Raw genomic sequence first — 15,158 nt, 5'->3', positions numbered from 1 at the left:
CTTGCAAATGAATTTACCTGGATGAGAAAAGGAACATTTGTTCAAAAACTCCCACATTATGTAAGGATGTGAAATCCTAAACCAGGACCCCAGTGTTGGGAGTAGCTGGGTGGGAACGTTCGAAACCCTGCTTCCTCCAGAAACTTAGCCAAATGTGGGCCAGAGGCAAGCTTAAGACTGCTTTTATTTAACTACTAGGGGCCCAGTGCATGAATTCATGCACCTTGAAAGGAACTGTGGGCCACGAGGCTGTAGTGGGCACAGGGACGGGTCTTGGCCCATCCTCCGTGCCCCCACCTGGTTCCTCCTGCTGCGACCCCCCCGTCCCCTGCCTGCCAGCAGCCTTGCTCCCACTGCCGCCACTCCCATGCACTGATAGCACCGGTCCTGCTTGCACCCATTGACATCATGAAGTGATTGGGGCCTGCACCAGCAGTGGGTGCAAGTGCAGCCAGCACCATCAGCAGGTGCAAGCAGCGGCTGCTGCCCCAATCACCCCTCAGGAGCAGGGGAGGTGGAGAAGCCCTCGGGTCATCGGGGCCAGCAGCTGCCGCTCATACCCGTTGCCAGTGCCTGGCGCTGGCCCCGATCGCTCTGTGCCATCAGCAGGTGCAAGCAGTGGGTGCAAGCAGCAGCTCTGGCGCCAGCAGCAGGTGCGAGTGCCCAGCAGGACCGCGGCACACGGGAGCAAAGAATTTTCAGTAACCACCAGAGGCTTGCCCCGATGATAGTGACCAGCCTGGTCTGGTGCCCCCACTCACCTGCTTCACCATCCCGCCGCGCGGCGGATGCCACCATTTTCCATGCACGGCCCCTGGTGGTCAGTACATGTAATAGTGACTGGGTTGTTGAGTTGTTCTGCCGTTTGTTCTATTTGCATATTAGGGTTTTTTTATATATATATATATATAGATGGACAAATTACTGTCATTTGTAAAATGCTCTCTTAGCATTAGGTAGAGGATTATATAAATTCAAAAAAAGCTCCTAGATTCTACAGCTCATCATAAAATGCCTTATTTAGCATTGGCTCTCGCTCAGACATTCTCTCTACACTGAACTGTGTACACATACTGCATGCATGCTTAAATACATGCGCACACCACATACATACATACATGTAGCCTCTCTATCCCCCACCTATTTTGTATGTATTTATGTATCTAACTATCTCACATCTGTTCCCCTCCTCTTGCCCCATGGTAAGCTTTCCACAAGGAAGCCCATCTCAGGTACACTGTCCAAAAGCTTTCAACTTCCGTCTCAGGTGCCACAGTTAGGTAAAAAGCTGGGACTAGCACTTAAATCGTTATTTAAAGAATTGCTGTCCAGAGCAGATGTGGTCACTTTCTGTACTGAGAGAGCCATTATGAAGGGATATCCAGGTCCTCTGGTCAGACTGGCCATGTAGGAGGTCATCGCTCAGTTGGGTCTGTGTTACACAGTGGAAAAAAAGCACAAGAAACAAGCCCAATACCAAGAATGAAGGAAAAAACCCTGCAACAGCTGTTGTGTCTTAGGGAAGAGGAGAAGCTGAAAGCTTAGAAATTGCCAGTGCTTAGGAAGAACTCTGCATAAACTGTGGGGATTGTGGGAGGCAGGGAGAGGAGAGAAAAGGCAAAGGGAAGATTACTAATTGTCCTCCGTGTACACAATTTGCATGTGTGTCCTGGGCTGCTGTGTTTTCATGACAATGGTGTTCCTCTGGGACACAGATCATGTGTCCGAGGCAGCGATCCCAGCTGGTTCCTCTGCTGGCCCTCGATGCCCCTGCCATCTGTAGCTGCCCACAGGGATGACAGTCTTCATGGTCTCGATTTGTCAGCAAGAAGACATAAACAAGCAAACAGACTTTCTTCTGAGTTTTGATTCTGCTAATTTTCCCAAACCAAGAAGATGTGACTGGCTTACCCAATGCAGAACAGAGAATTCTGGAGGCCACACATCTAAATTGAAGTCAAGAGACTGAGGGTTCTGTCCAATTGCAGGGCTCATCATGCCTTACACTGTCCTTGAGCTACTTGATGGGCACTCTTCCCACAAAATTACTGTTGGCACTGGCTGCTCAGTATTGCCACCTACTCATGATGGAGGCAGCACCTTTACCACCACGAGCAGAGAGAAGCTCAGGTGGAAATTACTGTTTTGCTTGACACTCACCTTCCCCCCAGCCCTAGCCCTGAAGATCAAATGGGACTTGCCTTCTGCCTTGACAGGCCCAGGTTGGTCATCTGACCAAGGATATGCCAAGCAATCTTCCCAGGGATTATTCTTTCCTAATGAGCAGGGGGAGTGCCCCTCTGTGGTCTGATGTAAAGACAGGAGCTGGAGCTGCTAGAGGCCCTGCCTCTAGCACATTCAGTAGCCATTGTGACCAAATGGCGCCTGCAGAGTGAGAAATAGCAAGGAGAGGAGGACAATTCTATAGCCCTAGAGACCTTATTTCCAGGCATCCCCAAGGCCACATCCAGCTACGCATGGACATGCGGCTCAGTGATAGGCTCTTCTTTGGTGAGGCCGGTTCAGTTCACTCACTTGGACACAGAGAGCCCTACTGCAGTTGGTCTCAGGTAACTCAGCTCCAAAGTGTTTCTGGTACTTTTAGGTCCAGCTCTCCATCGCTTTGTCTGTGCCCCTTCCTATATGGTCCCCTGGTAGCTTCTTCACTCATGAAATCCCCCAACTATCACTCCATGCACTGCCAACACCCAGCCTTTGAGTGACCTGACACAACCCCCTCATTGTCACTTAGTGTGTCCCCTATACCTGCATCTCTCTTCCCTTTCATTCATTCTCTTCTGTTTGGATCTATGTGTGTTTCTTCAGAAAAACTATAGGTTCCTTTGAGGGAAAAAATCTCTTAATCCCAACTCCTGTTTCCTGGCATCACAATTCACACACAATAGGCCCTTCATAAATGTTCGCTAAATAAATTAAATAAATTAGAATTCCCATTTCTCTGACATCATTCCTGTCTATTGGGAAGAAAATAGTAAATTCTCTTTTATTCCTTTGCTGAAGAATTGCGCAGCTGATTTCTCTTACCATTTCACAATATGTTCTTTCCTCTCTGTGGGTTTAATGTCAGTACTGTATAGTCACTGCCTGCAAAGTGATCGCTGGGTAGGAGATGGGTGGGGGCCCAGGCTTCCATACTCATTATTGCCTTCTCTCTGGTACAGTCTGAGTGGAAGCCTGGTATTGCCATTGCATCTGTACTTCTTCCTCTAGAGAAATTGGGGGGTTTCTTTATTATAGTATTTATACTTGACTCAGGTAACTAGTAAACTTACCTTATTTAACTAATGCTTATATGATACTAAATGCCAGATACTGTTGTGAACACTTTAACTATATTAACTGGCTTCTCCTCATAACAACCTTACCAGGTAGATACATTGATTACCATCGGTCTCATTTTATACATAAGGAAATGGAGACATTAGTGATTGAGGGACTTGTTCATAGTCACAATGCGATTGTTGGCTAAGCCGGAATTTGAAATAGGCAGGCTTGTCTAGAGCCTATGTCCTAACCACTGCACCCTCCTGCCTTTCAATGTGACCAGGGTGGTGTCTGTGCTGCACATCTGTGTCCTTTGAATCTAAGTTGCCTTTCTTACCATTCAGGCCTCTCCAGAGCAGGAAATCCCTTTGCCCTCACCTACCTAGCAATATGGTGATGTGGGCTTAGTGGTCCTGGCTCATTTTATTACCTATGACTTGAATGTAGGTTTATTGATCTTACTCTATGCAATTAATCGTTCACATTGTAATCAATACCATCCTAAAGTTTGGTTCCTCCAAATATATTTTCAAACAACCTAGGAACCATGCCAAGAATTAAGTCTAGTTCACACATTATACCAGTTTTGAGTACTACAGATGACTCAAGAGCAAAATGTGTGTTATTTGAAATTATTAAACAGTTAGTAAAGAAAATGTGACTTTGCCGAAAAGAGAGAGAAAGTTGCATGTCTCTCTCCTCTCTTGATTGCCTTTTCTAAGTGTCTAGGAGCATATGGGACAAATCATGATTTCTGGATTTTTTCTTCAATTAAGACATTTTTTAGCTGGCCTTAAGCCATCACTTATTATTCAACAAAAAAGAATTAGGCTTAAACCCCACTCTGTGGGGTTATCTTCAGTGAAATTAGCAGAACAAACATAAAACCACACTAAGAGCTGTGCCTTTGATGCAGGGGTTGGTTATTCATAGCACAGTGTTTGGGTATTTTTTGGAGCCAATTCTAGTTGCCTCCAAATATTTCTAAATTGGATTCCAGGAATAAAGTGTATATAAATAGTAAGCATAAAAAATGAATGCATCCATCCCAACCACTCCCTAGTGTAGTCTCTATGGCCTCCCTTTGCAGGTACCAAGTCCTTGGAGTAGTTAATTGGTTAAAGGGTTGGGTTAAGTTGGTGGTTCTCAACCTCACCAGACCCAACATGCTCCTTTATAACAAATGTTTTATAACCCCTTTTATAATCCTTAAATGAAATCCTATATAATAAAACCCTAATATGCTAAGTGTGTGACCATTCATTTGACTGTTTGTTTGACCGTTCCACCAGTTGCTATGACATGCACTGACCACAAGGGGGCAGACACTGGTAGGTTAGCTTGCTGCTGGGGTGCGACTGATCAGGACTGGGTGAGATGGGCAGGACATGCCCTGGAGCCCTCTCACGGTCCCTCCCCGGCCGGCCAGCCCCCATCGGCCCAATTGGGACTGGGAGAGACGGCCCTGATCGGTGCCAATCGCAGGCTAGGCCAAGGGACCCCCCAATTGGTGCATGAAATTGTGCACCAGGCCTCTAGTTCATAAATAATAAAGTCTGTTAAATTTTTTTCAAAAAATAAGTATAATGCCTTAAAAATGATTAAAAAAGAAATAACAAGAAAGTAATCTATCTATCTATATAAAAGCCTAAGCGACTGAACAACTGGTTGACTGGTCGCTATGATGCACACTGACCACCAGGGGGCAGATGCTCAACGCAGGAGATGACCCCTGGTGGTCAATGCACTCCCAAGGCGGGAGTGCCGCTCAACTGACTGATGGGCGTCAGACACTGGGCTCGTGGCTGGCCACTGCAGCCCGGAGACGGCAGTGGAGCAGCAGTGAGCCTACCAGGGCGGTGGCAAGCACAGCGGGGCCGGGATGACCAGGAGCAGCAGGCGGCATTGGACTGCCAGTTTTAGCCTGATCCCCACAGGCCACACCGAGGGACCCCACCAATGCATGAATCCGTGCACCAGGCCTCTAGTTTATAATGATATAGTAACTTTTAATGTGTAAATATTCTGTAATATTAAAATAGAAGTATAGTTCACAGACATTTGCAGCCAATGTAGATTCACCAGAATGTAGTCTGTATAAGAATAATCCATCTAATGCAGATTCTTTATTGGTGATTCAGTGATCATGAACAGCATTTCAGACAATGACATAATTTTCCAAAATTATGAATAAATGGTAAAATTTCTATGTAGAATCTTCCCTCAATTTAAATGGTATTTATGCACCTAGAAAATTAATCACATGTTAAAATTGTACAAGCTACTCTGTGCTTATTTGTAAATGGAGTTAGCAGCTAGGCTCAGGTAATTATAAGCAGGGTTTCACCTCTGTAAATGTGTAGCAAGACATTTAAAAGTTTGGAGGGCATTGGGAAATGTGCTGTTTGCAGAGCTGAGCATGGCCCTGTTCTAGCCTTCTTAGCCCTACCTTCTAACTGACAGTAGTGTCCTCAGTCATTGTGTCATTCACCTGCCACAGACGTCCCTAAATGCCATCTATTGGGTGATATCCCCTGCCCTGACAAACACTGGGTTGTTAACGCCTAATATTAGATTTAGCCCCAAATAATTATGTTGATGTAGTCTCCTGACTTTTTATAGTCCTTGAAAAGTAAAGGCATGTCTACAGTGAAATCCTCTATTACCGGGTTATTGGGTTGGTATAACTGGGTAATACGTGAAGACTGCTGTCCATGACAGCAAGGGCTCAGTCCATCAAGTGTGCAAAATGTCTGGTACCCAGCACAATTCTGGGATTTCCTAAGTTTCGCTCCAGTGAGCAAATAATCTTGGGGTTGGACATCTGGGTTAGTGAAAAGATATATACTATTTAAAAGAAATAGTTTTATTACTTTCAAGTATATGAGACACTCACTTGGGAGGCTCGTGGTTAAGGATTCTTTTTAAAATACCGTTTCAGTGGTTTCTGTTTGAAAAATGGGTGACATAAAAATTTTGAAAACATCTGGAACCAGAAGACCTGGAATCTTCCTGCCATTCTGAGTAGAGAAAGGGAATGTGTGGAGGACCCGTATGAACCTTGACCTTGGCTTAAAAGTTTTGCTTAATCTTCACAGTGGCCTGTGAGGCAGCTCTTACTAACCCAACTTTTAGAAGTGATAAAATTATACTCAATAAGGTAAATAATCTGCCCAAAGTCAGACAGCTGGTACATCAGCAGAACAAGATTTGAACCTGAACTGTCTGATTACAGAGGCTCCACCTTCCCCGACAAATCGTGCTGCCCCCACTCAAATAAGTGAGCCTAAGCTACATTTCTGTTCAAGCCACATCCGAAGGACCATGAGTTATGGTGATGGGAGGTCCACCTTAGTATAGTTTTTACTCTCTATATCATTCCAGTGTTCTGTCTATTAAATGTCACTCTCCTTGTGGTTAAGTGATTTTTACATTGATCCTGCTGTTGCTTGGGTTCCTGCATGCAAGCACCTGTGTAAACCGACATCAGTGTGATTTCTGAGGACAGGAACTGGGTACTCGCTATCTTTGGGCCTCCAGAGTCCCGTCTGGTCCCCCTACAAAGTGGACGGATGAGCAGGGAGCGTGTGTTGAGTTGATTTTAATTGAATGATGTTTTTCCTTTTAGGCCTTGGCCTTACACAATATTTCAGCGAGGCTTTGACCTGGTTTTGGGAGAGCAACCTTCTGATAAAATATTCAGGTGAGTGGTTGTTTAGGGACTTGCTTATATATGTCTTCAAGCCCCATGTCCCACTTCCCACTGAGCTTGGCTTCCTAGCGGTGAAGTGGAAAGGCAACGCTTTGATGAGTCATTCTGCCCTCCTAGTAACAAAAGCATTTGTCCCCCAATCATGCCCAGTGACAGTGTGGAGGCTTTTGCAGTCACATGGATTCTGTGGGGTCCTGGCTTCCTTCCTCACCTGCTCTCTGACCCCTGTGCTTCACTTCACATCTTGGAGCCTCCACTTTCCACTTTGTTAAATGGGGCTCCATTACGTGCATGGCTCTCTTGTTATGAGGAATATGTGAGGTAATGCAGGGAGAGCCCCTAGCACAGAAACCAGCACAGAACACGCAGCTACTGCCCCTCTCTGCATCTCCTTTGTGCACTTAATTCACACCTTCCTCATAAAGTCTTAAGTTGTTCAAAATTAATCTCTCTGGCCCTGCCACCCCCTTTTTTTTAGATCTACTTTATTATTTTATTTTATTTGCCACCCTCTTGATCAAATTGGATGTTTCTAATCCCTCCCTAATTTCTACCTACATACCTGGGAATGTCACATACTAGAAAAGTCAACAAGCAGAGGAAGAATTTGGGTTGTGACTGTGAACTGTTGGATTTTCATAAAGTCTCATTCACACCAGACCTTAGCAGGAACACATCTTTACTTCCAAACTAAGATCTTATCCATTTATTTGGTCAATTTATCCTTCACTTAACATGCATTTGCTGAGTACCCACTAAGTGCCAGAGACCTTGCTGGGCCTGCCAGTGTGGATATGAATACATCACCCTCTGTGAGGGCGCCCTCTTGTGGAGGAAGGAAACAATCCTGCAGGAGTGTCTGATGTCAAAGGATGCTCTGAGCTACCACATCGTGTTAGGGAGGAATGGTGAGCAAGATGGGACAAATGTGCTTCCTTTCACTGCACTCGGATAGTGTGCTGAGCCTCACATATTCACTGCTGCCTTTGCAAACCCCTCCTGTCAGCCAGTCCTGGCCAAGGTGTTAATATTGCTCCTGCACTTGCTCCTGGAGCTGGCTCCTCTGCCCCAGCTCCTCCTGCTCCTCTTCTCTGCTGACTGGGGATGGGCTGGGCTGGGCTTGTCCACTGAGGCGTTTTCCTAAGGCATGCTCTTAGCAAGAGTGCAGATTTACCGATTCACGCCTCCTGGGGCCTTCTCTTCCCCAACATTTCTCTCCTGATTGTCTCTCCTGGGGCAGGCTGAGTCATGTTTATGGCATTGGCTACAGGCTTCTTTTGAGGATTTGTGCTACAGGAGAAGACAGCTGTATCCTTAGACTGTGACTTGGACATTTAAACTTTTCAACAATGATTTATCATTTGGCTGACCCCCCCCCCTTTTTTTTTTACTACTGATCTGCCAGGACCAGCCAAGGGTGATCAAGATAAGGCAGATGGAGAGCCTGGCCGAGTCAGGCTGATGAACATGGATAAGTTGCCACTCCCCTAAAAGTCAGACACTAACATTTTGAAAAGCAAGCTCCTTAATGAAATAGCTATTAGAGCAGAACTTGCACCAAAAATGTGTTTGCATCCCCACAAGCACCATTTACTCTTTTCAAGTTCGTTAGCTGCCACCTGGAAGTGACACCTGAGCACTACAGATGGGATTGGCTATGAGGCTGGAACATGCCGTCAGTGCTCTCTCTCGGGAGCCAGTGTGTTCATCAGTAAGTGATGAATCATTCTGGTCACCAGCATGGCAATAATGCATCTCTCAGATGAAATCAATGGGTCATGATTCCCTGATTTCAGGTATTAAGAACTTGAACCAAAACTACTCTGAGTAAACTGACTCTCAGTGGCCACAGGAAAATCCTGTGACCTGATTAGTGACTCTTGATTCTTGAAGAAGCACGTGACTGTCTGCTACTTCGCTCACCAGTGATTTCGTGTTCTGAGGGATTCCAGGCCACTGCACATGTCCCTGGATTATGGAAGAAAATTTAAATATTGACATTCAAATCTTCCCACAATTGAATGCCAATGTGTAGCTCCCTTTTAATTGGCTGCTTTTCTCTTATAGAGCTTTCCATTCTTACCATCAGATCTATCTTCTAACTGATGTACTGCTTCTAGAACTTGAATATTTTTCCTCTGTACACTCACCCCTACTCTTCCCTCCAGCAAGAATGCATATTCTCCTCCTAATATAAACACTACCCCTTTTCATGGCCTAGATCAAGTCTGTTGAGTACCTGCTATTTATTACAAAGCACTGTTTTAGATACTGTAGCTATAACCAAACAAATATGACCAAGATAGTCCCTGACTTCATGCAATTTATGGTCTCATCCAAGAATTGTTTTCCAACCTTAGCCTCCATGAGAATCCCCAGTGTGCTTTAAAACGACCAGTGATCTCACGCAGCACAAATCAGTTCATTCAAAAGCTCTGGGGTGTGGATGCGGGCATGCGTGTGTGTTTTTTATAAACCCTATGGTAATTCTAATCTTTACTAGTGTTGAGAAATGCTTCTCTACAGCTTTTCCAACCCACTGCACCAGTCCACAATGACCTTCCCCCTCCAAATTTCTGTAACTTACTGGCTGTAATATTTATTTGTCAGTTATTTTATTTCATATTTATTTTAATTTACCTATTGATTTCTACAGTGAAATGGTTGTCTTTTTGAGGGAAGTGTCATATATGGCTTTAAATATTTAATATCTAACATGAAATTTTGAACATAGTTGGTCTTTAACAAATAGCTGTAGGTGATCATTTCAGGTATTTCCTGAGGACCTGAAACCAGATTAGGAAAAGACCTGATGCTCAACCTAACCTTGGTAATCTGCAATCCCGAAGAACCTGGAAAGGGTCCCAGCTAGACTCATAGAGCCCAAGGGGAAAGGCTGAGTCTTTGCACCAAGTCCAGTCTAGTGCCCAAGGTGTCCTTTCCATGATGGCTCAGATCACTCCATCTCACTGGATCTTCTGGTGGCCGGAATTACTTCAAATCAGATTTCTCTCTCAGAGACCTTCCCCCCAAGTGTGCACCTGCATCCCAGGGAACAAGACCTCCTCCTGGAATGGCTGCTCTGGGAAAGAGTGCAGACAGTGGGCCACGAGCTCTTTGTCCCTTTCTCCACATTCCGCCTCATGCCCAGCACATGAGAGCACAGGCCAGTTCTGTCCACTGTGCTCTGGTGAGCATTTGCCTCTGAACAGAAGTGTCAAGCTCTTGTTTACCAAGGCCATGTACACGACTCAGCCTCCAGCCAAGCCACCAACTGTGATGGTCCCACCAGCTGTTGTAAGAGAAGGCCCAACCTGGGAGAGCATTCCAGATGCTCACCAACTTCCCTTTGATGGCTTTCTGAAGTTGTTCCTGCCAAATCTGCATGAATGAGGGAAAGATGAGATTTCAGGACACTGCTTTTCTCTCACAGTTTGGGCTATATTTGGAATTAGTAGATGTTGCAGATAAAAGAAAACTTTAGAATTTCACAGGCATGAGCCAGTATGGGCTGGAAAGCTGCTTAGAGAATCAGACCAGCCCCCATCTTCCTACTTATGAAAAGGTGACCTTGAAGAGGCCACTAAACACATTAAAATTTTATTGGGCAAATGTGTAAAATGGGCCAAATGACCACTCTTGGAGGGCTGTTGTGAGGATACATGAGGTGGCTCTGCAGACCACCTGCCCCTTTGAGAGTTCTCAGTAGAGGTTCATCTCACCCTACACCTGACTTGGCTTGCCCTTCAGGTTTTCACCTTGACTCCACCAGAGATGAATGTGACACTATCTTTCTTGTTAACTTGGTACAGAGTTGTGTCTCGGAAACTTCTGTGAACTTTGGAAGTTTCTCATAATGTCAAAACCAGATCCACCCTGACCATTAAGTCCATTCCAACCCAGAGGTGAACCCATACCCTGCTCTAAACGAAGGAAAGTCATCCCCACTGCTTCTACTTTTGCATTTGAAATTTGAAGCTCTCTCCGGGTAGCATGTGCAAATTAAAGAACAATCTACTTATTGATCAGTCAGTAAATACTTATGGAGTGACCTCCTTGGGCCAGAAATTGTATCAGGCAGTGGGAACACAAAGATGAACAAGCACTGCCCTCTGCAGTCTAAGGGAGCACCTTCTGCTGAGCAGTGGTGAGAAGATGGGCACAACTCAGCATCACCAGGAGCATGTGTACAGAGGAGAGTCCCTTGCTCAGCCTGAGGGTTGGATGCGAAAATCCTGGAGGGTGGGACCTTACCTGAGTCTTAAAATGAGCGGGACTCCTGCAACGAAGAAAGGGGAGAAAATTCAGGAAGAAGAAATACTAGGAGCAAAGGCAAAGAGGGGAGAAATGAGGGCATCTTTAGGAACTAGAATCAGGTTGCTCTGTAGAAGCACAGAGTATGGTGTCTTTGGAGATGTGAACTTCGTTCTGTGGGCCCGGGGTGCTGTCCACAGTTTCACTTGGGGAAAGATGTGGTTTGCTTTTTCCTTTGAAATATTCCTGTGTGCAGAGGAGGAAGGGAAAACTGAGATGGATGGACATGATCTCTCTCTTTTAAAAGGAAAACTCACCGCCAGGAAGTGCTAGACTTGCCAACCGTTGCCTAAAATCTGTGGCATAAATGATGAGCTACAGGTCACTGATTTGTTGCTGTGCATCAATGCAAAACTTCTCATTTTAAAACCAAAATAGAAAACAAAAACTCTGTCCCAATAAACTCTCCCCACCCTCCCTCCTCCAGCAGCATTCAAATGTGTGCCTGTTTTCTCTGAAATAGTACACGTTGCACAACAGTAATGGGGCCTCTCATAACATTGCTGTCTCAAGAATATTCAGTACTAAATGCAAAGTGAACGCAAATCTTGCACACTGTTACCTCCAACACACATTTATCCTTAAGTCCCAGATCCTAGGTACCTTGGGACAATGACTTTGCCTGAATATGGGCTCCTTAATTTTGCCAGTTGACATGTGTGTGTGCATGTGTGTAAAGGGGCTGCCATGCCTTCAGTTTTACCAGCTGCTTAGAGAAGGGTGAAGTGGTGGGTCTCCTCCTCTGTCCCCCAGCAATGGGCTTCCCTGATCTGGTGTGGACCCCGCCTACACACACCTCGCCCAGCTCTTGCCTCTCTTTCCTGTGGATGGGAAGGGTTGAGTGCCTCCTTCAGATCAACAAGCTCTTCTGATACTTCAGGGCTCTTTAATGCAGGTGTTTGCCTAGCAGGTCTTAGGATAGGGGACTAAGGGTAAGAGAGTAGATGGGGAGAGGAAGTCTCCCAAATCCTGGCCACTTCCCACTTGCCTCTCTCTGGGGCACCTGTTTTCTCTTCTTAGAGCTGCTCTTGTGCCCAGAGCTGCCATTCAGGAAGTGAGTGAAATCTCATGGCTGCTTGCAACTCCTGAGACTTGGTCAGTGGGCATTCTCATGGCCAGCATCCTAGAGAGGACAACATTCCTCCCCAAATATCTCAAGTCACCCATCTGGTCTCCTAGCTCTCAGACAGCCCAGAGAGAATAGAGGGGTGCACTGGGTTAGGAGAGAGAAGGAGTAGGATTCTGAGATGGTCCTCTGTGACCAGCATGCTGATGGAGCCTGTGCCGGATTCTGTTTAATCATATGCATCCTTCCTTGTTCCTCCCTGCACATTAAGTTGGACGCAACACCAGACTGCCACTGCCTTGTGATATCCCACCCACACTGGCTTTTATCCCATAGACTATTTTTGACTGTGAACAGAGAGCATTTGAATGCCTTTGAAATAAAATGAATGAATGAATAAATAAACAAATAATCACTCATGGTCTCTCTAAGCTCTCCCTTGAAATGCTGATTGATTCTTTTATTCCTTTTAGCCCTTGTTATGAGAATAAAAACACACACCACCAAATCTTCCCTGTCTCCCCAGGGTTAAGGCCATTAGCTCAGGGTGTGGGGAGGAGTGCGGAGGATACATCTGGGCCAGTCTCCTTCATCCCCCTTCCCTTCTCCTTGGCTCCTGGTTCCAGCGTTCCCATCACACAGAAGCCAGAAAAAGGGAGCTGTCCTCCCTCCTTTGCCTGGGTAGCATTCTGCCGGGCACAGAGAGACCCCATTGCTACCCCATTGCTACTCCTGCACATGTGCAAACTGAGGGAAGGGGGTATTGGGAGGCTGGAATGTCTCTTCAATTAAAATTCTTCCAATTATATCTGACTTAAGATAGGGGACACCCAGCTTCAAATCTGAAGGAAAATGGAACATGCTTTCGTATGACTTGATAAAAACCACTCTCACAGCTGGTGAGTGGGTGCCATGATCAGTTCTCCAACTGTCTGGACATGTGAGCAGGAATGGACCTCGCCGCCTCCCTCAGACTCAGGCAGCTCATCCACAAAGTGGCAATCACTTATCCTTTCTGCGGAGGCTGAGAGGGAAGCTTGCTGGCAATGGATGCCAGGTCCTCCCAGGGGCGGTGGTAACCATGTCCTAACCCCCTGGTGGTGGCTGTCCCTGCAGATTCACCTATACCCTGGGTGAGGGCATGTGGCTGCCCCTCAGCAAGAGCTTTGTGATCCCACCAGCCGAACTGGCCATCAACCCGTCAGCAAAGTGTAAGACGGACATGACGGTGATGGAAGATGCAGTGGAGGTCAGGTGAGTCCGGCCTCCGGGTGCTGAGGCCCATTCTTGGCTGGAGAGACTGAGGGAGAAACCACCTTCAAGTCCAGGACCCTGGGAAAGGAGTCCTGACAAGCTGTAAAGAGAACTTGGCGGCTGCCTTTACATTCCTTCTACGCAGTGCCAGGATCTCCTCTATCTGGGTCAGCATTGCACACCCAAGGCTCAGGCACAGGGAGAAGACACAAAATCAGAATTTGTAAGCACTTCTCAGGTCCTCTAAGGACTGACGGGATAACATATTAATTTCCTAGCCCAAGGTGAGACCTTCTTTGACCAGGCCTTTCAGGGTTGGTTCAGCTCCCAGATATGGAGAATGTCTGTAATTTGTTAGCTCAAGGCTCAGAGTATGGTTGATCTCGAATTTTTATGAGGGAGTAAGACATGACCTGGCTGGCCAGGTAGAACCATGGATTGTGATGCTACTTGTGGCACCTGGAGTCCTTTTGATGCCTCCCATGTCCCTGTGTTCTCCCCACAGAGAGGAGCTGATGACCTCGTCCTCCTTTGACAGCTTGGAGGTGCTCCTTGACTCCTTCGGGCCAGTGCGGGACTGCAGCAAGGACAATGGGGGCTGCAGTAAGAACTTCCGTTGCATCTCAGATCGCAAGCTGGACTCTACTGGTTGTGTGGTAGGTCTGCCCTGTCGAGCTTGTAATGGGGAGAGGGCACAGGATAAGACACAAAGCAGATATACAGATGAAAATACACTATGACTAAAAGAAAGGGTCGAGACTGCTTCTTCCTCATTGTAGCTGCCATCTTGTCTAAATTATGAATCTCCTTCTGACAGAGATGAGATGCTAATCACCAGTCAATAAGTCAAGGAGTATTTATGGCCCACCTATGGGTGACCTATAGCTATCCAAGGGAAATCTCCTGAATTATATACCGTGATTCCTTCTTTCCAGTCTTGCAATCTAGTTGGTAAGGAATACCCCCAAACAATTTGAGAACTAATTAACTGCTAATAGTATGATATTGACTCTAATAGGAAATAGACTGTATTTACTCTAATAGGAAATTCTAGGGAAAAAACCTACCTTTGTTTAGACTCAAATCACACTGATTGTAATAGGGAATTTTAGGAAAAATCTACCTATATAAAATAAGCCAAGAATGATATAGAAAAAATAAAAATGTGTCCCTTTTGAGACCATCGCAATGAACTCCTACCTGGGGAAAGGTGGTTTCTTACTTTGTTATTACCTATATAGACTTTGGATACCTATAAAATATGTGATGCTATGAACTAGGAAGACTATTTGGGCTAGAGTGGACTGGGGTATCTCCCATGCCATGGATAGGAAGACTGATTGAACCACACAGGCAGATGGAGGTGGGGCAGAGTGAGCCATCAGCTGCTGGTGCTTTTATATCGTCATTTTCATGCCCATCAGCACTACTGTCTGTTTCCAGCACTTTCTTCTTTTAAGGGCAGAATGATGCAGTCCTCTCAGAGAGGGGCAGGGGCGGAGAATGAAGGCAGGAAAGCCAGGCATG

The 15,158-nt window shown here is 45.9% G+C and overlaps 1 protein-coding gene across 4 annotated transcripts in view; it reads left to right on the top strand.

Annotated features, from left to right (window-relative positions):
* ASTN1 (astrotactin 1) overlaps positions 1–15,158 on the top strand; it is a 281,624-nt gene that overhangs the window by 189,140 nt on the left and 77,326 nt on the right. For all 4 annotated transcript variants that reach the window (XM_070396322.1, XM_070396324.1, XM_070396323.1 and 1 more), the window contains exons 9-11: positions 6,914–6,988; positions 13,494–13,631; positions 14,137–14,287. In XM_070396322.1, the coding sequence (XP_070252423.1) occupies positions 6,914–6,988; positions 13,494–13,631; positions 14,137–14,287 (364 nt within the window). The remainder of the gene's footprint in view (positions 1–6,913; positions 6,989–13,493; positions 13,632–14,136; positions 14,288–15,158) is intronic.

This window comes from Myotis yumanensis, unplaced genomic scaffold, assembly GCF_028538775.1.
Source record: "Myotis yumanensis isolate MYYU_CA2020_CCGP unplaced genomic scaffold, mMyoYum1.0.hap1 SCAF_17, whole genome shotgun sequence".
NCBI lineage: Eukaryota > Metazoa > Chordata > Mammalia > Chiroptera > Vespertilionidae > Myotis > Myotis yumanensis.
This window is presented reverse-complemented; position numbering and strand designations above follow the sequence as displayed.